General features: G+C 36.8%; 2 protein-coding genes across 2 annotated transcripts in view; both read right to left on the bottom strand.

Moving 5' to 3' along the window:
* LOC120770862 (oxysterol-binding protein-related protein 1) overlaps positions 1-14,890 on the bottom strand; it is a 44,257-nt gene extending 29,367 nt beyond the window's left edge. The window contains exons 1-4 of the mRNA XM_040098478.1: positions 14,740-14,890; positions 9,145-9,207; positions 3,048-3,268; positions 750-1,008 (exon numbers count right to left, since the gene is read on the bottom strand). Coding sequence (XP_039954412.1) covers positions 750-1,008; positions 3,048-3,268; positions 9,145-9,173 — 509 coding nt within the window. The 5' untranslated portion in view covers positions 9,174-9,207; positions 14,740-14,890. The remainder of the gene's footprint in view (positions 1-749; positions 1,009-3,047; positions 3,269-9,144; positions 9,208-14,739) is intronic.
* A 7,612-nt stretch (positions 14,891-22,502) lies between these two features.
* On the bottom strand, positions 22,503-24,641 carry LOC120771521 (inner nuclear membrane protein Man1). The gene has a single exon (XM_040099579.1). The coding sequence runs from the start codon at positions 24,456-24,458 to the stop codon at positions 22,620-22,622; it is 1,839 nt and encodes a 612-aa protein (XP_039955513.1). The 5' UTR covers positions 24,459-24,641; the 3' UTR covers positions 22,503-22,619.
* Between the last annotated feature and the right edge of the window lie 1,971 nt (positions 24,642-26,612).

Below are 26,612 nucleotides of genomic sequence, written 5' to 3'. Positions count from 1 at the left end.
GTAAAAACAATAAGTCTCCTGAAAAGTAGAAATTTATGTAGATATTAATGTCAATGGTAGTGGAGTCAATCCCTAATTTGCTCAACAAGGAGGCTAACGTGGCATGAATGAAATATGAGATACACATGACGACAATTAAAATTAAAAGGCCATGGCATAGGAACTTTAGTAGGAGTGCTAATAGGTTACAGTCTATTTTGTAGAGCCATCAAATTGAACATCCCCTACAATGACTATTGCAGAAGCTTTGTATAAAAAAATAATCGCAACTATCGGTCGAGGACTTCTTGACGATATTTCGGAAAGTTACACAGATAAAACTTTTTGAATTGTTTAACATCATCAGAAGCACGGTCTAGTTCAGAGAGGACATCCAGTGGTTTCGTAATAGGCGTTCTTAATCCCTGGGTTCGTCGGCAGATAAGTTATAATTGGAGGTTCAGATGACGTTATATAGTTCGACCAATAGAATTCTGGCCGAAATTGCAAAGCATCCAAGAATCATACTTTTTGTATTTATTAAGTTTTCCCACATTTCAATATTATTTAAAATTATAGTATTCATTAAAATTCGATATTATCTATGTACTTATGTATATTATCTTCAAGAAATTTTTTTAAGGTTTTCGGAACATGTATTTCACATGATTTAATAGCTTGTTATTATTTATGTGAAATCATTCCTCTCAAGAATTTAATTGACGTGTGTTTATGAAAAGAATAATTGTTTATTATAATTAAGTTTTTACCTGGTTAGTTCAACAGTAACCACTCCTTTGGGCTGGATATTTATACTCTTTCCCATGAACTTTATTTTTGGGTTAATCGATCCATAGAACTTGTAGTTAGAAGATTCGGCATGAAAAGCAGAAATCGGTGGGTGATGTGATACTTGTTCGCATAAAATTTTGAAATCATTGCTTTGCAGTTCATACGTTTCTCCCAAAAGCGGATTGAATGGTTTTCCAACACGTTCCCAGTTTGATGCTAACGCCGACACAGCGAAAGCTATGTATATGTAAGAAATATTGAAACTACATGTTAAACTTTATTTATTTAATGTAATATGTAATAATTTTCTTTTCCAGCAATTTTTTTTTATTTCTCTGAGTTGCAGCGCAGTCTATATTTTTAATAAACAAATAATAATAATTACTGGTACAAAAACTGTACCGGCTACACCCGAATTTAATATTTATTTACTTGTTATACCCTGAACAGAGTATATTAAGTTTGATACGAAATTTGTAACACCCACAAGGAAGCTTCGGATACCCTATAAAATATAAACAATAATTACATTTGAAATTGGCACACTTCGTTTTCTCCCCAAGAAGCTGCTCAATTTTTGGAGCTGCCAATATCGGACCACTATAGAATGTTGATTGTTACACCCTTCGGTGATAACCTGTTCATTCGACTCAAATTTATTTCGGCCGATTTACTTTTTCACGTGTGGAAACAAAAATAACTGCTTAGTTTGCAGTCTGTTTCAATCAATTTTGTGATTCCCGCGGCGGATGTGAAAGCTGGTTCATTGTCACGGTAGAAGAACACATTTTTATTGTCTACATGGGACTGTTTCTTTAATTCGTTATCGAATTGGCACAATAATTTGACATAGTAGAAAAATTTTTCGAAATTAATTCGAGCTGCAGAACTTAATCAAGCAGAATCGATGATATTGATATCATCGGCCTCAACACCCGCGCCGTTAGTTCTGCTTTCTCCAGACTGGACAAGGAAGCAATGCATATGGGTCTGGCAGTCACACTCGCGACTTGGCTCTCACGTCACTGTTGACAGTCATAACTTTGTAGTCGTAGATAATTTCGTCTATCTTGGAACTAACGTAAACACCACCAACATTGTCAGCCAAGAAATCCAACGCAGGATAACTCTTGCCAACAGGTGCTACTACGGACTGAGTAGGCAATTGAGAAGCAAAGTCCTCTCACGTCGAACAAAAACCAAACTCTATAAGTCACTCATAATTCCTGTCCTGCTATATGGTGCAGAGGCTTGGACGATGACAACAGCTGATGAGTCGACGTTGCGAGTTTTCGAGAGAAAAGTTCTGCAAAAGATTTATGGTCCTTTGCGCGTTGGCCACGGCGAATATCGCATTCGATGGAATGATGAGCTGTACGAGATATACGACGACATTGACATAGTTCAGCGAATTAAAAGACAGCGGCTACGCTAGCTAGGTCATGTTGTCCGAATGAACGAAAACACTCCAGCTCTGAAAGTATTCGACGCAGTACCCGCCGGGGGAAGCAGAGGAAGAGGAAAACGTCCACGCCGTTGGAAGCACCAAGTGGAGAAGGACCTGGCTACGCTTGGAATATCCAATTGGCGCCACGTAGCGAAAAGAAGAAACGACTGGCGCGCTGTTGTTAACTCGGCTATAATCGCGTAAGCGGTGTCTACGCCAATAAAGAAGAAGACAAATTTTTCTCTTCTCCAGGTCGATGTAAAACCACTTGGATTCACCGAAGTGGAGTCATGATTATGCTTGTTGTCCGGAAACCCATCGTGCCTGTATCTTTATCATGTCCAATATTTCATGCCGAATAAGAACCACGTGTTATTTTGAGATAGAAACTGTCTCAGTTATCTCACACACCTTGAACCGAACCTCTGCCAATGCGAGATCGCGAGCTTATCCTCTGTCGTGACCGTTTTGGGGGCATCTTGACGTAGCTCATCACAGATGGATCGATACTCGTTGAAACTCGTTAAATCAAATAAAGTACCTATCGGACCCTATTCGTATATACTATACCTAGAAAGTATTTTGATACAAACAGTGGCCCCTAATTATAGTTGGAAGCTTTATATAAAAGTTGGCTTCTTTTCAGGTTGCGCTGCAACACGGTTTTCGGTTGAATAAACTATTGCAATAAATATATTAGAGGCAATGAAAGTTTATTGTACTGCATATAATTTATGAACATATTTTAACTGTGTTTCCTTTTTGTATTACGTTCAGTAATATATTATGTATACAAAGACATAGTTATAAATGTTGTGTTATACATTACTTGCAACGAGCTTCATTCGGTCAGCAGGATCTTCCTCCTTATTGGCTTTATTTAATATTTCGGCGTACTCCATATATTCGCATATCCTTTGCAAAAAGCTTAATGGCTCATTTAAAGTAACAGGCATCGTTACTTTACTCAACTCTTTTCCCAGGCAATTTTTCAAAACTGACATAATATTTCTATCATTCCATTGTAGCATCTCAGAAGGAAGACAGGTTCTAAAAGAATAAAATGTAGTAACTTTATATTAATTTAACATTTTTATGCTGTTGCAACATGTTGCTACAGAGTAGCAACATCTTGAGTATAAAGATATATCTTGATAAAAACTGCTAAATGTGTTCGTTGACAAAATTTTGAGGAGTTCGTAGATGGGCGTGATCGGACAACATCAACTCCCTATATAACAGTACTGTTAAAAATAAATCAATAACTAAATACGACATAGATATAAAATTTTACACCTGAGATAGTATGAGAAGACTTTATGTGAGCTATGTTGAAAACTAGACGATGGGCGTGGTCCTGCCAACTTTTAGGTAAAATCCCATATTTCGTGAACCGACCGACCGATTTCGATTTATTTTTCTATACTCTTTCAACATGTTGCTACAGAGTATAATAGTGTTGTTGACTTAACGGTGGTACGTATCACTTAAAACAATGGGAAATAGATATAGGGGTGACGAGAAAAATTGAAATCCGGACGACCGTCCGGGCGTGTAAGCTGTAACTTGAGTAAAAACTAAAACACCTTGCTCTGTACACATGTTTCTTGGCAAAACAAATCTCCATCAAAGTAGTCCCCTACCACTTCTAAACACTTATGCCAACGAATTTTCCACTCTTCATAGCACTTGGAAAAATCCTCCGTCGTGATGGTCATCACGTCTTCTTCGATTCAGCTTTTATAACCTCAATTGAATAAAAACGGTGTCCTCGGAGTGGTCATGTGAATTTGCTGAATAGCCAGAAGCTACACGAAGGTAAATCAGGCCATGCGGTGGTTGCGGCACGTTATTAGTTGAAAATGTGGCGAAATGATCACAAGTACCCAATGCAGTATGAGATGGTGCATTATCGCACTGCTTTGTTCAATAAATTCAGACATAGTAAAAATCGAAGAATTCACTTTTAGAGCCTCACAAAACGACACGTATCTCAAATAATAATGAATATTTTACCGTGAAATTTAGCATAGATATCATTAACAGTACTACCAACTTACAGGAAAAAAATGACCGATTCGAAAAACACCCGAAGTATAAATTAAAAATTCACCTTTCAATTTGATTACAGTAGTATAAGTATTGAAATAATAAAAGATAGAAAAAGAAGCTACAAACGCTGAGGTGATACCATGTTTTTCCCATAAATTGAGCAACTTGCTTTGATTGGAAAGATATCTGAAATATTCAGAGAAGTTACAACATTTTCCCAATTTAGTCACAACTGTGCAACTTCGAATTTATTATTGGAATTTTTCGTCTTGTCTCAGTGATGTTTTGTCACTGACCCAACCGCTTAGTGTGATTCTGCAGAACTAATCAATCGACCTTGCGAAAGCATTAAACGCCATAACAACATTGGTTGCAACACGGAACACGCGAAGAATGCATGCTGATCATCACTTTAATTAAATTTTTTCAAATGCTACACAGATGGCTGAAAATTAGATGTTGAAGTGGAAAAACCCGGAACATGTGGTCGTCAGAGTCATCGAAACAATCACCACTCTCAAAGCTGTGCAGACTTTTGCAGGGTTTCTGCACAAATTCCACTCATTGACATGGTCATGCAAGATTTAAAAACGCGGTTTTCCGATGAAGGTCTTGAAAGTTTCAATTTGAGTCAGCTGTTCCCAAAATTTAGCCTTAATTTGGAAGATTTAACTTTACTCATTGACTAACTGCACTGATTGAATGTCTAATTAGACGTTTTGGGAAAATCTTGCCCAGAAACAAAGAACTGTAAAAAATGAAGCTCAAAGAAGAAGTAGCGCTTTTTCAACAATCATGGAAAATGAAAATGACTACGAGAAAACAGGTGCTTTTGCCTTAGAAAGCCTCAGCACTTGCGATAAGGATATACAAATATCCGTCGATTCATATTCTCCTTCACGTACTCTGCACTTTGCCAGCGGCAAATGCTAGCGCTGAACGATCATTTTCTTCTTTGCACCGAATCAAGACTTGGCTCAGAACAACGATACTCCAGAAGAGATTGAATGGCTTAGCACTCTATTTCATGGCAAATACCGTGGAAATGTACGGTATCCTGCGGTAAAGCGGGCGGTAGAAGCGGTGTTAGCTGATCATTTACATTGCGCTCTTATAAGATAGGTCGTATCAGCTGATTCGGGCTGCGATTTTGCGGAATTCGGTGATTGCGCTCTAAGCGGTCCCCTATATCGGTGCCGTTTTATCTTCCGCTTTACCGTAGTATGCCGTACATTTCCACGGTATTTGGTTTTTTCCCATAGAAACGTGTCAACTGATTGCTCTCTCACAACGCAGGGTTGCCAGTCTCGATATACTGTAGTAGTTATAAAAATTGTCTTCAATATGTTTGAAATTTTCTTAAACGAACTCGAATGCTATTATTTCTTAATATATAAACTATTTTTAATAGTTTGTTTTCAGTTTTGATATTTTATATTATGAAAAATTGTAATTGAAAACTTAGATGTGTGCAAAACTATATATAAGTATTGAGCAATGGCAACATTATTCAAATGAAAACAAACAAAGATGGCTGATTTCTACGGGCTCAACTTTTGACACATTTTGTTCGCTACGGACGGCAACTGAGGAAGGGAGGAGCGGAATTCGCTGATCCAGCTATTAGCGTTATTCTAAAAATCGTTAGAAGTTGTCACCTCGCCTAGTAACCGCGCGTTCCTTTAAGTCATTTGTTCACTCCTCCACTCCGTTGGAAGGACCAGGTGGAGAGGGACCTGGCTACGCTTGGAATATCCAATTGGCGCCACGTAGCGAAAAGAAGAAACGACTGGCGCGCTGTTGTTAACTCGGCTATAATCGCGTAAACGGTGTCTACGCCAATTAAGAAGAAGAAGAAGCTTCAGTGGTATAGGATATATACCCTTTGCTACTACGATCCCCTGTGCCAAAGTACAATTTTATATCTTATTTTAGTGCTTATTTATGGCAATTTATAGGTTTTCGGTTAATGGCAATTTGTGGGCGTGGCATCTCCCATCTACGAACACGTATTTTTTTTCTTGTATTAAGGAATCTGCATACCAAGTTTCATCAAGCTATCTCAATTTTTACTCAAGTTACAGCTTGCACGGACGGACGGACAGACATACAGTCAACCAGATTTCAACTTTTCTTGTCACCCTGATAATTTTTATATACTATATATAACGAGATAGATACGTTTAGTTTTATGTGATACGTACAATCGTTAGGTAAGCAAAACTAGAATATTCTGTAGCAAATGGTTGCAAGCACTACAAAATTTCGTTATTCAATTACATTTTATAGGACTCTGGTAAATTATGAAGCTACTGAAAAAACTGATATTACATTGTTATTAATGTATACTGATACTAGCAGTACGCCCCGGCTTAGCACGGTTATTAAACAATTATTTCAAAAGTTATAATTTTATACACCCTCTCCCACTCATACTTTCTCGTTTTTGCGTTGGGTCATTAAAAATGAGTAAAATGGTGGAAATTTGAACAAAAAAGTATATTTTTTTTGTATTATTATTTTTATATGGTGAATAGGGTATATTAAGTTTGCCACGAAGTTTGTAACACCCGAAAGGAAGCGTCGGACACCCTATAAAGTATATATACAAATGATCAGAATGTTGAGCTGAGTCGATTTAGCCATGCTGTCTGTCTGTCCGTCTGTATATATACGAACTAGTCTCTCAGTTTTTATGATATCGTTTTGAAAGTTTGCAAACATCATTTTCTCTTCAAGAAGCCACTACTTGTCAGAACTGCCGATATCGGACCACCTTAACATATAGCTGCCATACAAGCTGAATGATCGGAATCAAGTTATATGAAAAACTTTTGCATTTGACAAGATATATTCACGAAATTTGGTATAGATTATTTTCTAAGGCAACAATGTAATCTCCGAATAAATTGTTCAGATTGGTTAACTATAGCATATAGCTGTCATACAAACCGAACGAACGGAATCAAGGGCTTGTATGGAAAACTTTCGCATATCTTCACGAAATTTGACATGGATTACTGCTTAAGGTAATAATATAATCACCGAAAAAAATTGTTCAGTTCGGATTACTATAGCATATAGCTTCCATACAAACTGAACACATAGTTACTAAAAGAAATGCACCTGTGAAGGGTATATTAGCTTCGGTGCAGCCGAAGTTAACGTTCTTTTTTAATTTTTGTAAAATGGCCTTTACTATATACAGGGTTTGTCCTGAAAGAAATAGAACTGAGTCGATCTAAAAAAATTTATTGAATCAATCGTTACAATTCTTTAAAAGCACAGCTGCAGCTGCTCACAAGAAAGGCGGTGTGAGCTGGAGTGTTGTTGTGGTGCAACTTCCAATCGACTGCGATGTCTTGTCGGAACGTTTGGTTTTAACAAGACGGCAACACTTCCCATATTTCGCATTAATCAATGGATTTATTCATAGAACACTTCGGTTACACACCGTTAGACTTTTTCCTGTTGGGATAAATAAAGTTTAAAGTCTATGCTTACATTCCCGCTTTGATTCAGGACTTGGAACAAAGCGTCACGTGTGTTATTTGCCAGTTAGAAGTCGAAATGCTCGAACGAGTCAACGAAAAGTGGACTCAACGGATGAACCATCTGAGACGTAGTCGCGGCAAACATGTGAAAGAAGTAACCTTCAAAAAATAAATGCCGAAAAATGTTCTTTTGAATGTTAATAAATATTCCCCATTAAATTTAAAGTTTCCGTGTTTTTTCTTTAAAAAAGAAGGAAACTTCAAAATGGATCACCCTTTACTTAACAAGTACCTATTTCTACGCAATACTACGGATTTTCGCAATCTTTCAGAAACGAATTTAAATTTGATCCCTAAATTTCCTTTTCCGCTAAAGGGGAGTAAGGCAGGGGGGACTACTAGACATTCAACTACTGCAGTGTTCTGCAACTGTCCAAGCAGAGATCAAAGCAATTAAAGAAGGCCTTCTTGTTCTAAAAAAGAGTGTGATTCTAACAAAAAATGTTATTAAGGGGTTGTCAAAAAAGTGTTGCGGTATTTTTATTGAATTTTTTTTTATTGAAATTGAAATGAATTTTTGATGACTCATGCCCAGCTCTTGACCGATGCTACGGCTGCTCTATGCCGGTCTCTTTCGACCAATTCAGCTATTTTATCGCAATTTTCGACGACAGGCCTTCCGGAGGGTGACGCATCTTCGACCACCTCTACACCAGAACGAAAACGTTGAAACCATCGTTGTGCAGTGGAAATGGAAACTGTATCGGGTCCATAAACTACACAAATTTTATTGGCGGCTTGAGATGCATTTTTGCCTTTATCGTAGTAGTACTGTAAAACATGCCGTATTTTCTCTTTATTTTGCTCCATGTTTGCGACGCTATAACTCACGAACGACTTAAAAGAAACGACAATCAATCAAGCACGTGTTAGCGGGTGAAATGAGCTTTCCAAAAAGGTATAGCATGACCCGATGCGACGAATAAGACAAGAACTACGCGCTTTCAGCGCCAACTAGCGAAAATGCCGCAAGACTTTTTTGACAACCTATTTTATTACGGTTAGCAAAGCGGTTTTGAAATTTCGAATATCTCTTAGAGTTTCATCGAAGATAGTGGTAGATAGATAGATTATAACTAATAAGTTCCAGGACACAATGATTTTCCAGAGAACTGTGCAGTAAATGAAGGAGCCAGATCGACGCTACTCTACAATTAGGCTCCTTTAAAGAGGGCATACAAGCAGGCAAACGTGGCATGAGTGGAATATAAGGATATTTTCTATATTATTTAAAAATTGTATGTAAATATTTGATTAATAATTGAAATAAAAATTAAGCAGTGAAGACATTTATGAATAGGTGTTTTAGTTAAGTCTTACCTTTGAATAAAGGATCCGTTGTTAGTCATATTATTTTCTTTTTATTGGTATTTTACTATTTCACTGAAATATAAAGAAAATTTATAATAAATACATATGGATGTTTAAAGCTTTAGCTTATTTTATTATTTTTTATTTTTATCTTCTTTCTGCTAGATATAGACACAGGTATAGACATATATATAAACATGATCAGGATGACGAGACGAATTGAAATCCGCATTTCTGTCTGTCCGTCTGTCTGTGCAAACTGTAACTTGTGTAAAAATTGGTATATCGTAATGCAACTGAAGTAAACCGTCAACAAACTGATTGGATCTTTATAGTTCACCATGCGCTAAATCTTAGAAAGGACCCGTGAAAAACGAGGTTTGAGACAATGCGACTCCCTATAGTGCAACTTCCTCAATCTTCACTTGGAGAAAATAATTCGAGCTGTTAGTTCTCTCCGGACTGAATAGAGTGAACAAGCGCAAACCGAAATATCTTCTGTCATCAAACAAACAGTCATCGCACTCGTCACTAGGCACCCACGTCACTGTTCACAGTCATAACTTCCAGTATTAACACCAACTACAACGTCAGCCTCAAAATCCAACTCTAGCCAACGGGTACTACTTCGGACGGAGTACGCAATTGAGAAGTCCGCTCTCGACGAACAAAGACCAAACTCTACAAGTCACTCATCTATATGGTGCAGAGGCAAGGACGATGGCAACATCTGATGAGTTGGCGCTAGGAGTTTTGGCGAGAAAGGTTCTGCGGAAGATTTTTGGGCCTTTGCGCATTGAGCTGTACGTAATATACGACGACATTGATATAGTTCAGCAAATTAAGAGACAGAAGCTATGCTGGCTAGGTCATGTCATCCGAATGGATCAAAACACTTCGGTTTTGAGAGTGTTCGACGCAATACCCGCCGAGGGAAAGCAGAGGAAGACCTCCACTCCGTTGGGAAGACCGGATGAAGAAGGACCTGGCCACAAATGATAAATATCATTAATGCCAACAGGATTCCCTGATAGACGTTCTTATTTCGTTTTATAACAATAACGACAACAGGAATAGGACCGAATATAACAGTTTAAAATTTGGGAAAAAATACATTGTCTGAATGCTTTGGAAAACATATACTTTTGTTGGAATAAGATAGCAGAAAGAACTTTCGATTGCGTTAGTAGGAAGGAATTCGACCACCATAACTGAAATTATGGGCCAATTTACTGCAAATAACAGAATTTAACAGAATGCTAAATTAAAATGCAAACTACATTAGATGCTTTCTTGACAAAAAGACAGAAAATTTTTAACTCCAAATAATCTGACTTATTTTTTGAAAAAAATAAATGTTTGGTTTTATTATTAAAATATAATGAATAACCTAACCAATTTTCATAGCCACGTTTAGTGCTATTTCGCCTTACGATCTTCTTTGATGGGACGTACCTACACATTTAGCGGGGTCTTGTAGTGCCAAAAATATGTTAAATTATACTACATACAAGTATCATGATTTTGGCTGTTTTAGCAAACCTTATGAATAACACGACTCTACAAAAAAATTTTCGTTCGATTTCCTAAAGTTTATTTTATAATTTTCTGATTAATTATGAACAAAAACGAAAAGAAAATACCTTTTTTTCGTATAAAGTTTGCTTTTGTAAAAGTTATAGTAATAATACTCATTTTTTAATACTTATTATAAAAAAATTTTTCCCGAAGTTATCCGAAGCAAAGGTTAAGGCAGGGGTTTTTGTTGGTCCGCTTTCGCCGATCAAAAATTTCCAACGTTGCTGGATCGTATTCAAAAAGCGAGTTGGAACAGTTTCAAAGCAGTCGTTTCTGGATTCTTAGGAAATAACAAAGCCGAAAACTACGAAAACCGGAACGGTCGGAACTAATCGAACAAAAAACTTTACGCGAAATTTTAAACGCGTTTTTCTTAAAACTGACTTTTTCGGAACGATACCCACGATTTCTCAGGTTCTACTGGACCGATTTACTTGATATTTTTATAGAGTCTTCTTTATAGGCTACTTTTCCGTAGTTCCGGCCATTGCGACATTATTCTAGATTAATAATCTTTTTTTTTTTTGTTTTCAGATAACTAGCAGGGTTGAAATCATGGGTATGGTCACATGGAATTTTTTAGAGACCCCCCACTTCGTCAGCTCATAATTTTTGAAATTTTTTACTTTTTTTAGTTTTTAATTTTTCTCTGTACTCAAAAACAAATACTGTACTGAAACAAATAATTAATAAAAAAAATGGATAGTAAAAATATTAATTGCCTTTTTTTTACGACAATTTAAGAATTACCTGAAATTCATGCTTCTAGACCAGAATATCCCCTTAATCAGTTTATTGAAGTATGGTTACTTAGATAATAAAAAAATCAGTTTTGAGTAACATTGCTGTTGTTTGTAATTTTCGTTTTTATCCCAATTAGCAAGTTTGAGAAGTGTTCCGACAATTAGGAGAAGCGCTGGCATAAGTGGGGAGTGTTTTGAATGCGCAAATTTAATGTAGACGATTGATAAAATATTTTTATAAATGAAAATTCCTGTTATTTTTTGAACACCTCTGGTATTACTTAAATATCGACAGAATATTTTCCCAAATGGGTGTAAATTTATATTACTACTTTCCCTAACCCCATATACCTGAAAGATTTTAGATTTTCCATCATAACTTTAAGTCAAAATGATGTGGGTTAGCCGAGAATAACGTAAATAACGAAGTACTACAATAGGGGGATTCTCTTGCTCTTCCAAAACGACAGCTGGCACGGGGTTGGTTGCAATTATTTGTTTTACGTGTCATTGCACGAGAATAAACTTGGATTTTGGTCTGAATTATTTTACACCCATTGCAAATAGTTCTCTGCGTCTGTAGGTGTACCAATTGGAAAATTCTAAAATTCGTGCAATACTACTGTGATCAAATTGAAAGGTGAATTTTGTCCATTTCATCTCTTTCGAAGTAGACCCCTCTCGCTGCGATACACTTATGTCAACGAATTTTCCAATCATCATAGCCCTTGGAAAAATCCTCCGTCGTGATGGCCATTAGAACCTTCTTTGATTCAACTTTTATATCCACAATTGAGTGAAAACGGCGTCCTCGGCCTGAAGTTGCGGCACGATATTAGTTGAAAATGTGGCGAAATTATCGCACTTCTTTGTTCAATAAACAGACAAAGTAAAAATCGAAGAATTCCCTTTCAGAGCCTCACAAAATTTTGCATATACATACATGCGTCACTAACAGTACTACCAACTTCAGAAAAAAAACTTACGATTCGAAAAACACGCAAAATTCAATTTGATCAGAGGTACAGCGCATGAACATAGCACATGACAGTTGTCAAATTTTTTGTGTCTACCTTTATGAAAAATATAAATATAAGTTATGAGATATGTGTTTTCTTACTTTCGATGCTAAAGAAAATATAAATAACATACACCCTGTTAAGAAAGGGTCGGAAATTTTTCATTTTCCTCCCTCATCTCCCGCTTAGACAAGAAAATTGCCCATTAAAAATGTTTTGACGATTGGAAGAAGCGTTGGCAAAGTAATCAAACAGATAAGAAAATCTCACGACCTCCTCCAATAATGATATCGAGTGACTGTGAATACCCAAAAATATATAATATTACGAATAATGAGGCTAAAAAAAGGATCTGCTTTTAAGCTTCTAAATAATAATACATATAAAATCAATACATCAGCCTCTGATGATTATAGAAAGTTAACCAAAACTCTGTCTACACAGAATTTACCTTATGAAAATAAGCAATCTCGACCAATTAAGGCAATCGTTAGGAACTTACACCACTCAAACAAGCCAGAGGCATGCTTAATATCAGACCTTCATAAAAATGTAATCAAAGCTATACGCATGACATTACTTCGTATCGGTCTGTATCTCTCCCGCCAATACTTTCAAAGCTTTTGGAAAAACTGCTTGCAGTGCGTCTTAACAACATAAGTGAAGAGAGGAAGCTGATACCGGTGCATCAGTTTGGCTTTCGAAAAAATCACTGCACTATTGACCAAGTACATAGAATAACTCCAGTCAGTGAAAATGCCTTTCTAAAGCCTTTGATAAAGTTTGTCATGGCGGGCTCCTAAACAAAATTAAAACGCTTATTGCATCAGTTGCATGATCGCAAGAATATTTACTCAAAATATTTGAATGCAAAGCTAAATGGCGAATAAAATTAAACGAAACCAAATCAGTACATATTGATTTCACATACAATAATACTAGACATAAATCTGTGTACTTAAACGGTGTGCAAATACCATATCACAATACTACGAAGGAATGACCCTGGACACAAAACTTAGATGGAGTGCACATGTCAAAAAGAAAAAAAAAAGAATTAGAAATAAAATTCAGAAACATGTATTGGCTACTGGGTAGAAACTCTGCATTATCCACATATAGCGAAATTCTTGTTACAAACAGGTGTTCAGACCAGTTTGGACTTATGGGACACAATTTTGTTGCTGCTCAAGCCCTAGCAGTGTTGTACAAATCCAGCGATTCCAAAAAAAAGTTTGTGCGCAGTCACGATCTTGAACGCGATTTCAGAATTGACTCAGTTGCCGCAGCAATCAACAAATGTGCAAAGTCTCATTTGGAAAGGCTTTCTGACCATGTGAATACTGAAGCGAGGACTCTTGTCACTCAAAGTAAATGGAAAGAAAGGCTTAAGTGCAAAATACCGTATCACCTTACACAGTAGCCAGACTCTCTGCAATTTATACGCATATAGTTAGTACAATAAGCAAAACAGATAGTACGTTAGTTTATTTTATGTTTAACTAGTTATAATGGCAATGAAACAAAAAAAGGGACTGAAGATTTTGTTTTTGATTTCTAAAGCTCTGCCGAGCTTTAAAAAACTGTACCCAAGGATTTATTTAAGTGAAAATAATTATTATTTAATTATTTATAGTTTAAGATAAAAAGGAATAATTTTTTGTTTGTATTATTGGAACAATGGAATAACATTAAATCTACGACATCTCTTGGCAAACCGCGATTTTCCAACTTACATGTTTGTAGCTTCACTGTAATAATAATGCCAATGAGTCATTGCTACGAACATGTCAAAAGCAAATATCTTACTGTATGTTGTACTATTTCCCCGGCTTTGCGAGAGCATAAAATCCTTACTTGTATAGTTTAAAGTATTTCAACAACTGAAATTATTTCAAGAGCAAGAGTACACATACATATATGTATGTATAAGTTTACAGGAGAAGGAAATAATCTACATACTTACATATATACTATAGAAACCACTCTAACCGAAACAGCTTTCGTATTTTGATAACTTGGATACACCATATGTAAATAACATAACGTGGTGAAACGTAATCAATAAAAAATTCAATTTACATTTGCACAAAAATATTTCTAGTACCAATACAAAAAAATGTGCAATTATAAACCTAATTGTTTGTATTTAAATTATGAATATACATACATACATATGAAAGTCACCGCAATGTTATTATATATTTTGTACATGTAATGCAAAGGAATATTTTAATTTCAATGAATTTGATTAAAAATATTACCTTTTTTCTAACACATTCGACTAAATCAATCTATTACGTTTGTATTTATAAATTTAAAAAATTGAGCTGCTAAATCGATACTTTAGATTCACATACGGATGTAAACTAAATTTCAACCCAACTTTCTTCAAGATAATAGTGACGTAGAACTTTGTTATTCGGTTTTCTAACAAGGATTCCGCAAATTATCACTTCACTAAGCATGACTGGATGCATTTAGAAGTTTTTACTGTTAAAAGTATATAAGCCGAATTGAAGAGAGAATTTTCCTCTATTCGAAGAAATAATGTATTCGGTAAAGGACTATGATTTTTGTGAGGACAAAGCTTGTAATCATCATTATACCTAAGTATCGTTATTTTCACTTGCAATTTTCTCTAACCAGATCTTTGAATTTCATGGAATATTAATATTTCATGTCCCAGTGGTTGATCATGTTTTGGTGCAAGGAATTCCATTAGGGAGAAACATCTGTAGTTTCTCCCAAACCACGTAAGCTAAATCAACCAAAATTGCTCAGGACAATTTTTTATGCACCTCTTCTAACCTAGTGAAAATTAATTAATTGAAGAGTTAACTTTGTGTTTTGCCTTGACAATAATCTCATTGAATTTTTTTTATCAAGGCAATCGTAAGGGTTAAGTATAACTAACCGCATAACTATTTTTCTGTGAGCAAAAAATAACTATCATTTTGTAAGCGAAAAATAAAAATTAAGATATAACGATTATTTTGTCAATAAAAGATTAAAGTTTTCGACATATGACATATTTATGTAATTCTCGAAAACACAAAACAAATCTATTTCTACATCCTATATGTATGTATATCCGACTCTTCCTTCATTATCGCTTTTTAGTAAACAAATTTATTTATCTAATCTTTTCGCTTCGAATACAGGATTGTTAAAAAAAATCACCAAATTTAAAGTACATCTTTTTATTGCAACTTAAGTAACAAAATATTTACTTAATACCCAAATCCAAATAATTTTTAAAGAAATTTAAAAATTAATTATTTCTGTCATTCTGTCCAGAAAGATGTTCATAATAAGACTAATAGTACTATTCATTTTAGTCATAATCTTAATATTTTGGACATTTTTTTCTACTTATTTATTCTTCTTCTTTAACTTCTGTAAGTCTTTTGCCGAAAAAGCGTTAACCACAGTAAGGATGTACAAGTTGCTGTCCAAAGTAAATAGGACTTTTTGAATCTAGCGCCCCCTGGTGGCGCCATCTATATGTCGATTGGTGCTTCAGAATCTGCTATCTTTATCGATTGTCCAGTGAGAATTTCATGACATTTCATTGAATATCGGTGCGAAAATGAGCTTCGAACAAAGAGCCAACATTAAATTTTGTTTTAAAATTGGTAAAACTTTTACCGAAACGTTTCAATTGATGAAACAGGTTTATGGCGATGATTGCCTATCCCGTAGCAGAGTGCACGAGTGGTTTCAACGTTTTCAAAGTGGTCGTTAGGACATAAATGACGATCAACATGTGGGCCAATCAAAATCCGTGATCACCGGAAATTCCATCGAAACTGTGCGTGAATTCATCAAAAATCAACCGAAATCATCATTGAAATTCATAGAAATGGAATTGAACATCTCCAAAACATTGATTTATCGCATTTTGACCAAACAATTGGGCTTACGAAAGGTGTGTGCGCGGTAAAAAGAAAGGGAGAGGTGCCTGGCTAGAAGATAGCAGCTACGGCAGCGGTTTTGTCTGGGTCAAATGCGACCTTTTACAGTAATTAGCTGCTACTTTACGCCAAGCGATAGTATATAGGAATGCCAAGAAAAGCTCGACAATATAGATGACACAGCCAGGTCTATAGAAGGTTAAATTCCAGAGCCGTAGAGAAACGTATTAAAAGACCGGGATCCGAGGAAACCACACCAGACATTACCCTATCAACAGAACGCATGGCAGACTCAATAAAGAATTGGAAAGTCCTTAAGGATTACACTGGCAGCGAACATCACTACAACTCTTTCATGATCGCCACTGGAACAAACGCTTACCAGCACAAAGAACAGTATAAAGTGGAACATTTTGAAACTAAACACATCGAAATTCATCTCCGCAATAGACGACCCCATCTAGAAACTCCCCCATAATTGCAAGAAAAACTGTCGAGCACACATTTCTTAATATATTATAACAAAAGCATATCAAAAATTAATGTCCAAGGCTTCCCACAGCAAACATAAAGCAGCAGTTTACTGGTGGACTGAAACTATCGCCCAACTTAGGCGCACATGCCTCCGCCTTCGCAGATCCTACACGAGATTCAGGGGCAGAGGAGCCGCATCCCAAGACGCCGAGCAATACAAAGCAGCAAAAAAAGAGCTGAAGCATGTCATCGACGACAGTAAAAAGAAAAAATGGGAAGAATTTCGAGAGGATCTAAACAGAACTCGGGTATAAAATAGTGATGATGAAACTCGGCGCTCGAGCAAAGTCACCTGACTTAACCGTTGCCATAATGGATCACATCGGGAACGCACTATTCCCCACACGCGAAATAAGGACTAGTGATCCAGAACACACTCTAAGATCTGCGCAAATATCCCAGTTTACCCTTGAACAGCTGCAACTAGCCATTGACAAGCTCAAGGCCAACAAATCACCCGGCCCGGACGGTATCCCAGCAGAAATCTTCAAAAGAATCGCTATAGAGCGCCCGCCAGTACTACTTGAGACCCCAATTCGCCATCAGCATACTGTCCACTATGCACGCTTGACACAGCGGGAAAACTGTACTAAAGCCTACTTAAACCCAGACTCGAAGCGGTTATCAACGAAGCTGGAAGACTGTCCCCTAGACAACATGGCTTTAGACCCGGCAGATTAACGAAAGCGTAGAAACCGCAGCGCGTAGATCCCATAAATACAAAAGAATAGTGTTGCTGGTGACTCTAGATGTCCGAAACGCCTTCAACAGCGCTAGATGGATGGATGTGATCGACGCACTCGAGAAAAGCTTTAAGATACGGAACGGAGCTAACTTAATAAAAGGAAGCTGCTGTACAAAACGACAGATAGCATTCACGTCAGAAGCAGCACAAGGATCCATTCTAAGCCCAGACTTATGGAACATTAGCTATGACGCTTAGGACACAAAAAACAGTAAACAACCTAGGCGTAAGACTGGACCCCAGACTAACCTTTTGGGTACAAATCCAGCACGCCACAGGAAAGGCAGCGAACATCACCTCTCTACTGAGCCGATTAATGGCCAACATAGGAGCCCAGAGAAAGCTCCTAATGTCGACGACAATCAGCGTCTTATTATATGGAGCCGAGATCTGGGCAGTCACGCTTAAAAAGGAAAACCAGCGTAAGGTAGTGGCCAGAGAGTACCGCACCGCAGTCCTCAGAGTTGCATCAGCCTACCGAACAGTATCAGGCGAGGCAATATTAGTTATAAGAGGCAATTGACCAATTGACCTTCTAGCATATGAAAGGAAAAAGCTGCGGGGGCTAAAGAAATCATCCGGCAATAACAAGAGCGCAATACAACAAATAAGGAAGGATACAATAACAACATGGCAACAAAGATGGGAGAATGAAAGTTGCGGCAGATGGATAATAAGAGATCTACACTCATGGGCAAGCTGTAAATTCGGAGAATTAGATTTTTACACAACACAGCTGTTATCCGGTGATGGATACTTCGAAAAGTACCTATACAGAATGGGAAAAGTCGAAGAGCCGTCATGCCTATACAACGATGCGACAGAAGACGACGCTGAACACACATTCTTCGAATTCATCATCAGAAATCATCAACAACAACAATCTTGCTACGCAGCAAAAAGCGGGATCTGGACGCAGGTGCGCATGCGTTGAAAAGTAAAAGATTGTGTGACTGTTACTTACAAAGTCGTCTCTAGTCACAAAAATTGTCTCTTACTTAAAATCTCAAATTTAGAGACTTCTGACTGTATCACAGTACAGAATCGCACTGCAAAAGCATTATTCGTGCAAAGTTTTCTAATTAAATGATTCTGATATGAATTTTGGAAGGGAAATGATCAAATGGACTTTAAAATTGTGCTATAAGTGAATTAGGCGTTGTTACAGTCTGATATCGCTCAAGTGGAGAGTGGACGGGACTATTTTCCGATTTCATAATTTTTTACAGCGTCGGTAAGGGTGCTTAAGGGATTTGTCCTTAGCGAATTTAATTTATTTTATAGCTTAATGTTTTACCAGATATTTATTAAACTAATTAAAAAGCCCACTTTTTCGATATTTTCAGCCCGCAGGTGTCATTTCTGGCATTGACTCAGAGCACTATCTTGTTGCAGATACCCATCCGTCTCTGAGCAGCAAAAAACGCACATAAACAAACATAAAGAAAGTTCCACGTCCAGAAGATGCAGTCACTGTGGGAAGGCATTTTAAGCTGCAAACGAAAACATTGGTTTTCGGAAATCGCAAAAGAACAGCTGGTACGATGAGAAGTGTCTTGACGCAGTGGATTGCAGAAAAAATCAAAGAGAGGACGAACTGCGTGAGTACGAAAAGCTAAGCAAGCTGGCCGATATTGGTAATGCTCAAAAATTCTTCGAAAAGATGCGAAACTAATAGAAGGCCTCAAGACCGGAGCATACTCTTGTAGAACCCACAGAGGTGATCTTGTAACTGATGCCCAGAGCATACTGAAATTATATATGAATATGAAAAAACAGTATGATTAGTGTCTATTTCATAAATATTGAAAACTTTTTATTTAATAACAAAAATCATTTTATTTAAGTTAAATTAAGTATATATAATTCATTTAAAATAGTTTACATTCTTAGAAAATTTTAAAAAATTATTAACAGACTTCAATATCATATCAATGTCTGCGCGATTTGGCGAAAAAAGCTAAACCCAGTGTTACTAAATTCAAAGGGTGAATCAAAGAAATAATTTAAAAACTTATAAAAAAAAACAATAGATTACTAAAAAAAATGAAGGACAAGGTATAAAAACTCCATTTTTCACAAAGGGTACTAGAAGAGTGTCAAAATCGCGGCCTTATACCATTTTATACGAAACATATCGTAACAGCATTAGTTTGTCCCGATTTAGTCACAGTTCACTACGCATTCATTCCACTTTGGCTTTTTTGAAAGACAACAATAACAATTTTGTTAAAAAAGAGGATAACCTTCCAAACATTGTAGAATTTCGCCGGATGGAGATGTAAGCTATTGACATTGCTTTTAGGATTATTGTGGCCCTACACCATATAAAACACCACAGACAGAAAGGATAACACTACAGGTAGGGCAAACCTCGGGAAGTGTAAAGCCCGCTACCTGAATTTAACGACATTCTGTGCTAATTTATTCGACCGACTTTTAATGCTAAAATTTAGGCTGCTGAGCACATTATCCCACTAATCTATTAGATTCATCAATATTTCGCAACACAAAAATTTCGTCTTCGTGGAGATTTGAAGCTAGCCTACGCGTGCGCCATCTGTATGTCAGTAAAAGTGGCCTTACCCGACACACATGTGCGTTCGATCAGTATGTGTGCGAGTGCGGTTTACTCGTGTAGAGGCTTGTGCGCATACCGATCCATGTTCGTGAAAATGTTTGATTTTTTACGATCGGTGTGCACACATGTGATTGTGTGTGTTTTTTTTTTGTGCCGGAAGGGGAATTTTACATTGATAATGCTATTTTGCTGTAGCAATATGCACGATTCGTACTGCCCGCTATGGGTGCACCTCATTCGGGACTAAGCTCAGTCAGTATTACCTACTGTTCTGGACTTGCGAAACGGTACGCCTACGTACTAAACCCTAACTCCGTCTCCTGTAGCTTTACTGAGGACCTGTGGAACCGCCGTTGAGCATTTTGACACAGGGCTAGCTAAGCGTGTGGGCTCACGTCATTAGAGCGATATTCCCTGCTCTAGATCCTTCTTTCCTGTTCTCCTATTCTCAGGTCATGGAGTACCATGGCTGTAATCTTCACCATTAAATTCCACACATTCCTCGAGTGCAACATATAGGTCACTGTATTCTCTGGTGTTATTCGGTTGGATACTTCCTTTTCCAAAGATAGTCGCTCATTTGTATATTTCCGACAGTGGAAAAATATGTGTTCTGCGTTCTCGTTATTGCTACCACAGAAAGAGCAAGCTACTCCCTCCTCCGCTTACGCGTTTATAGCCGCGTTAACAACAGCGCGCCAGTCGTTTCTTCTTTTCGCTACGTGGCGCCAATTGGATATTCCAAGCGTAGCCAGGTCCTTCTCTACCTGTTCCCTCCAACGGAGTGGAGGTCTTCCTCTGCTTCCCCCGCAGGTACTGCGTCGAATACTTCCATAGCTGGAGTGTTTTCGTCCATTCGGACAACATGACCTAGCCAGCGTAGCTGCTGTCTTTTAATTCGCTGAACTATGCCAATATCTCATACAGCTCATCGTTCCATCGAATGCGATATTCGCCGTGGCCAACGCGCAAAGGACCGAAAATCTTCCGCAGATCTTTCCAGGACGGGAATTATGAGTGACTTATAGAGTTTGGTTTGTGTTCGTCGAGAGAGGACTTTGCTTCTCAATTGTCAAGTCCAAAGTAGCACCTGTTGGTAAGAATTATCCTGCGTTGGATTTCCAGGCTGACATTGTTGGTGGTGTTTATGCTGGTTCCAAGATAGACGAAATTATCTAAGACTTCAAAGTTATGACTGACAACAGTGACGTGAGAGCCAAGTCGCGAGTGCGACGAGTGTTTGTTTGATAGGAGATATTTCGTCTTGCCCTCGTTCTATGCCAGACCCATTTGCTTTGCTTCCTTGTCCAGTCTGGAGAAAGCAGAGCTCATTTCACGCGCTAACACGTATTTGATTGATTGTCGTTTCTTTTAAGTCGTTCGTGAGTTATAGCGTCGCAAACATGGAGCAAAATAAAGAGAAAGTACGGCATATTTTACAGTACTACTACGATAAAGGCAAAAATGCATCTCAAGCCGCCAATAAAATTTGTGCAGTTTATGGACCCGATACAGTTTCCATTTCCACTGCACAACGATGGTTTCAACGTTTTCATTCTGGTGTAGAGGTGGTCGAAGATGCGCCACTCTCCGGAAGGCCTGTCGTCGAAAATTGCGATAAGATCGCTGAATTGGTCGAAAGAGACCGGCATAGTAGCAGCCGTAGCATCGGTCAAGAGCTGGGCATGAGTCATCAAAAATTAATTTCAATTTCAAAAAAAAAAAAAAAATCAATAAAAATACCGCAAGACTTTTCCCCTTAAACATAAAAAAATCATTTTGTATTCGTAATTAATATATTTATTTATAAAAAAAAATCGGACTGATTAGTTAATTCCAACATTAAAAGAAAAATCGCGAAAATCAGTAATTTTTCCGAGGGTCACACTGAGACGATCGCTTAAGTATTTTAACACAGAGGGGATGTTCGAGTCTCAATCACTGCGGCAGTATCGCAAGGCATCATATTCGACGCAAAAATGTTGCAATATAAGTATCAGCTGAGTATCTGCAGAAAAGCAACACTGTCGCATCATTGCTGCAGTTATTTGCTTGCTCGAACATCCCCAGAAACTTGTTGTTGTTACCAAACAGCTGCATCGTTTTTATTGCGAGCCACTGTATGTGTATCCTTAAAATAGTGCAATTCCAGCAACAAAAGTTCACATAGGACTTTTAATAGCATAGAATATTTTTCAACAGTTGGTTTTTTTGATCTTCTCAAGTCCCAATGCCTAGAATACTAATATATTATTGTTTTGTTTGTAGAAACATATATAACTACACTATAGTATAGTTGTTTTATTAAAATATATAAATTGAGGAAAATACACACATACATATAAAGTCAAAAATTTCAAACACGCTTTATTGTGATAGCGCAGACACGGAATTTTTACTTTCTGGAAAACGTGTTAGGTATCTTTGAAGCCGTAAGAATTTAATCGAAATTAAACGCTTGTCGAACCACCAGCCATTTATTTCGTTATGAACCACTCCTGCATCAAATTCACTGCAACAACGGACATAAACACAGCAACTTTTTTTATCAATTTGAATTTCTTGAATACAACATCGGTTTCCAACTTTCTCTATTATAGCAGATTCTATTATTTGTTTTAAATTATAGATATCTGATTCTGTCGAATCAAACATATGACGAATTTTCAAGCATGATGTGGGAGGTTTAGTTATTTTATTTGCATAACCAAAAGCCGGACTTTGCCATTTCTTAAGTAAACCATTTGTTGCATTAGAGTTTGCATTGCTTAACCATGTCATAGTGCGGTATTCTGTGCCATCACAAAGTTTTTGTCCGAATTGTATCCTGCTATCGTTTATTTCGAGAATTTTCAATGCTTCTTTCCAATAATTCAAATAGGCGTTACGCTTATTTAAAGGTATTAACTTATCACGGAGATGATTTATAATAACTTCCCGTTCTTCCGGGACTTCACTTAATGATGCTCTATAAATTAGTTCATTTACAATATCTGTGGTAAACTGTTCAATAACAGTAGAGCGATTTAATCTCCACGCCTTTATGTTACGATAGAGCATATATAAAGAAACCGAAATTGTCACTATTATGGAACCAATACCAATAATTACAAAGAAACTCTTAACTTTGGAATAAAATCTACAAAATGACGAGAGATTTTCATTGGTTAAAGAAAAACTTGTATTTTGTCCCTCATTTATTACAACTTTCCATTGAGGGTTTTCCTCTATAAGAACTTTTGCATAGGATAATTTCTGTTTCCACCCCTGCATTCCATTAGAGTATTCTATTTTATCCATAGAATTAATAATATCTGTTTCGACGACAGCAACCTTTTTATTGTTACAATGGAATTTTTTCGACCGATTTTGTAGATTCTCCAGAATATTTTTAAGTAATTTAATTGTACCATCAATGTAAACAGCTGGGATGCAGTTCGCTTTATATTTTGTCTCTTCACATATTATTACCTTAGTTCGAAGGTTATCAAAATCCAAATTGTTTGGACTTTTCAATATATAAATTAACGCCAACACAATAAAAAACATTGCGAAAAAACTAACCAATAAATATGGCCTAAAGCTTTGGTTCAGGCGGGATTGCGTTCCAACATAGGATATAAAGTCGTAAAATGTACGTTTTGATTTATTTAAGCACTTATTTGATCCTTTCGACAATGATAAGCATACGTGTTGATGACTTTCACATACTTTCGGTTTTCTAAAAGTTTTGTCACGAAAACTTAGCAATCTGCTTACTACTCCTTCATGACTTTGATGTTCCGAAAGCGTAGTTACAATCTGTTCTGGCGTAGTGTGAATTGAGTAATTTGTACCCCTTGGAAAATTATGTTCAATGTTATTGCCTACATTCGTATGCATATGGTTACAATTATTTGATGACGAATCGTTTTGGTACAAGGAGTATGCCGAACCGGTCATAGGACGATTTCTTATACTCATTTTACGATTTGCTGCAAATGAATTTGATGATTCTTGGTTATATATGCTCCTACGTTTCGTTGGTGACAGACCGTTAAACTTTATATTGTGCAGTGTATTCTTCATTTCATTTTGTTTAGATTTAAGTAATTTATTCGTTAAAATACCACGTGTAGTCTCCGTTACTGCTACTTTAGGAAATCCCAAAGCACTTAGTTTCTCCTGGAGTTCAGCATCCGATAATTGCTCACCATCTGTTATCATTTTTAAAGTATGTTATGTGAATTTCGTAATTATAACTAGTTTTCTTCTTTTACAATATGTTTACATTTCATTGTCATTTTCCAGCTTTTTCTCAAATTTCTAGTATTATTATTATTTTAGAACTACATATGTAAAACAGACGCTGTTTATTCTAATTGGTATAATCCTGATACCAAAATATATAGAAACCGATACAATTTACAATCGAAATGCAAAATACTCCTGCGTTCCGAATATCAACTTTTTATTTCATAAGATTTGGCTCATATAAATAGACTTTTGGTGCCTCAACACGTTGAATCCATTGCTAGAAAATAGCAGCATAACAGGATATTATTTAAACATAAATATCATTTTACAATGTATTAACATGTATTAAATGCATACATACATATTTACAAATAACATCTTGTCCGAACTATTTTAACATAAATATGATATCATTGACCACCCGAATTATCACTGGTCCTTCGATTAGCAATAAGTAAGGTTACAGGCAAACATATTTTGGACTTGTGCTCTACAAGCTATAAGGCAATAAATTGGTCAATTTGTGCATAAGTTATATACAAAACCAATTGTGCTGTGTGCAGTAGAGACCAAAACTTACTTTAAGCACTCTACCAACAAAATCAACACACACTGCTGGTTGTATTATACTGCGTTTAAGTACAACAATAAATATACCTCGCAATTGCACTGAACATTGCACTTTATATATTACACTAAAACAAAGCAGCAAAGGGAAAACAACGCAGCAGATATCCCAGAAGGAGAAAAACAAACAGAAGGGTGGTGGATTTGCAATAATTTGAAAATTCATCCATAAACCAAGGTGAAAGTAAAGTAGATGATATAGATCAAACAAATGCTTGGAAATTTTTATTTGTATTTTAATTTAAATAAAGTTAATAAGCACAAATCAATTTTTGTTTTGTGCATTGGGACGATTACCCAGCAAGCACATTCCAAATAAATTTGAACGGAAATTATTTACTTGCTTTATTAAATGTAGTCATCATCAATCAATTTGTAGTTTGTCCGTGACTGGTTCTGTAACTTTTAAACTTTTTGTAACATATTTGCACATATTTTTAAAACTTTAATTTTATAGTTTAGATCCGATTTTGTGCAACATTTTTGCAGTTCCGGTTCAATTGTCAAATACAATGGAACCCATCAGGGCTTTTACCAGAGCGGCAGACGCTCTACTGAAATTTGAGGAGTCGTTTGCTCCAACAGCAAACAACCAAAGTGCCTTCTCTCTCGAAGTACAACAAGCTGAACTGAAATCTCTGTGGGCAGTGGTAAAGTCAGAATACAAGTTGTGTTTGCCAAAGGTGGATCGTTCTGATACAAACTTAATTGACTACATTAAACTCAAATATTCAAGCTGTTACCAGGCTTATGTGTGTTGCGCGGCCTTGATGGGTGAACACATGCACAACCTCACGTCGTTCAACCAAAGCATAACTTCAATTTCTACAGTGATGCAACCTGAACGGTTACAACAAACGGCAGAACCCGTGAAGTATTCGATAAACCTACCGCCATGTGATATAGAAATTAGGGATCTATTTGCCGCCATTTATGGGAATAACTCGAGGCTATCGCCAGTGGAAAAGTTATTCCACCTGAAAGCTTTTGTTTCGAAAGCGTCTCCGACAAGATAAAGATATGAAAACAAGTGAGTGCTTGTCAACACACAATTAAATTTTTTGTTCAAGCTTCCGCACGTTTCAACAGAATCTGAGGCCGAACTCAGAAATTTACAGCGGGAGATAAATAGCTGCATTTAAGCTTTACAAATACATGGCACCAATATAGATAGCTGAGATGCCATATTTACGTATTTGTGTTCCATCCGATTGCCTGCCTATACACTATCGCTTTGGGTACAATCTCTGGACTCGGATTCAGATATCTCAAAATTAGTTGAGTTAGACAAGTTTCTAACCAAACGGGTTGAAACGCTAGAGAGAGTATCAAACCTCAAAGGGGAGTTGGGTACTCAAACCAAGATTAAATCGGCTGATGGTGAAGGTCATATACCAAACAATCTTAAATGTAAACTGCCATCTCAATCGCTCATTTTAAAAATTTGTCAAAGATTCAAAGAAAGATGCAGCCTAACGCACTGTTAAATGCTGTCAA

Source organism: Bactrocera tryoni, chromosome 3 (genome assembly GCF_016617805.1).
Source record: "Bactrocera tryoni isolate S06 chromosome 3, CSIRO_BtryS06_freeze2, whole genome shotgun sequence".
NCBI lineage: Eukaryota > Metazoa > Arthropoda > Insecta > Diptera > Tephritidae > Bactrocera > Bactrocera tryoni.
The sequence above is the reverse complement of the archived record's forward strand: the minus strand, read 5'-3'. Positions and strand labels throughout refer to the sequence as shown.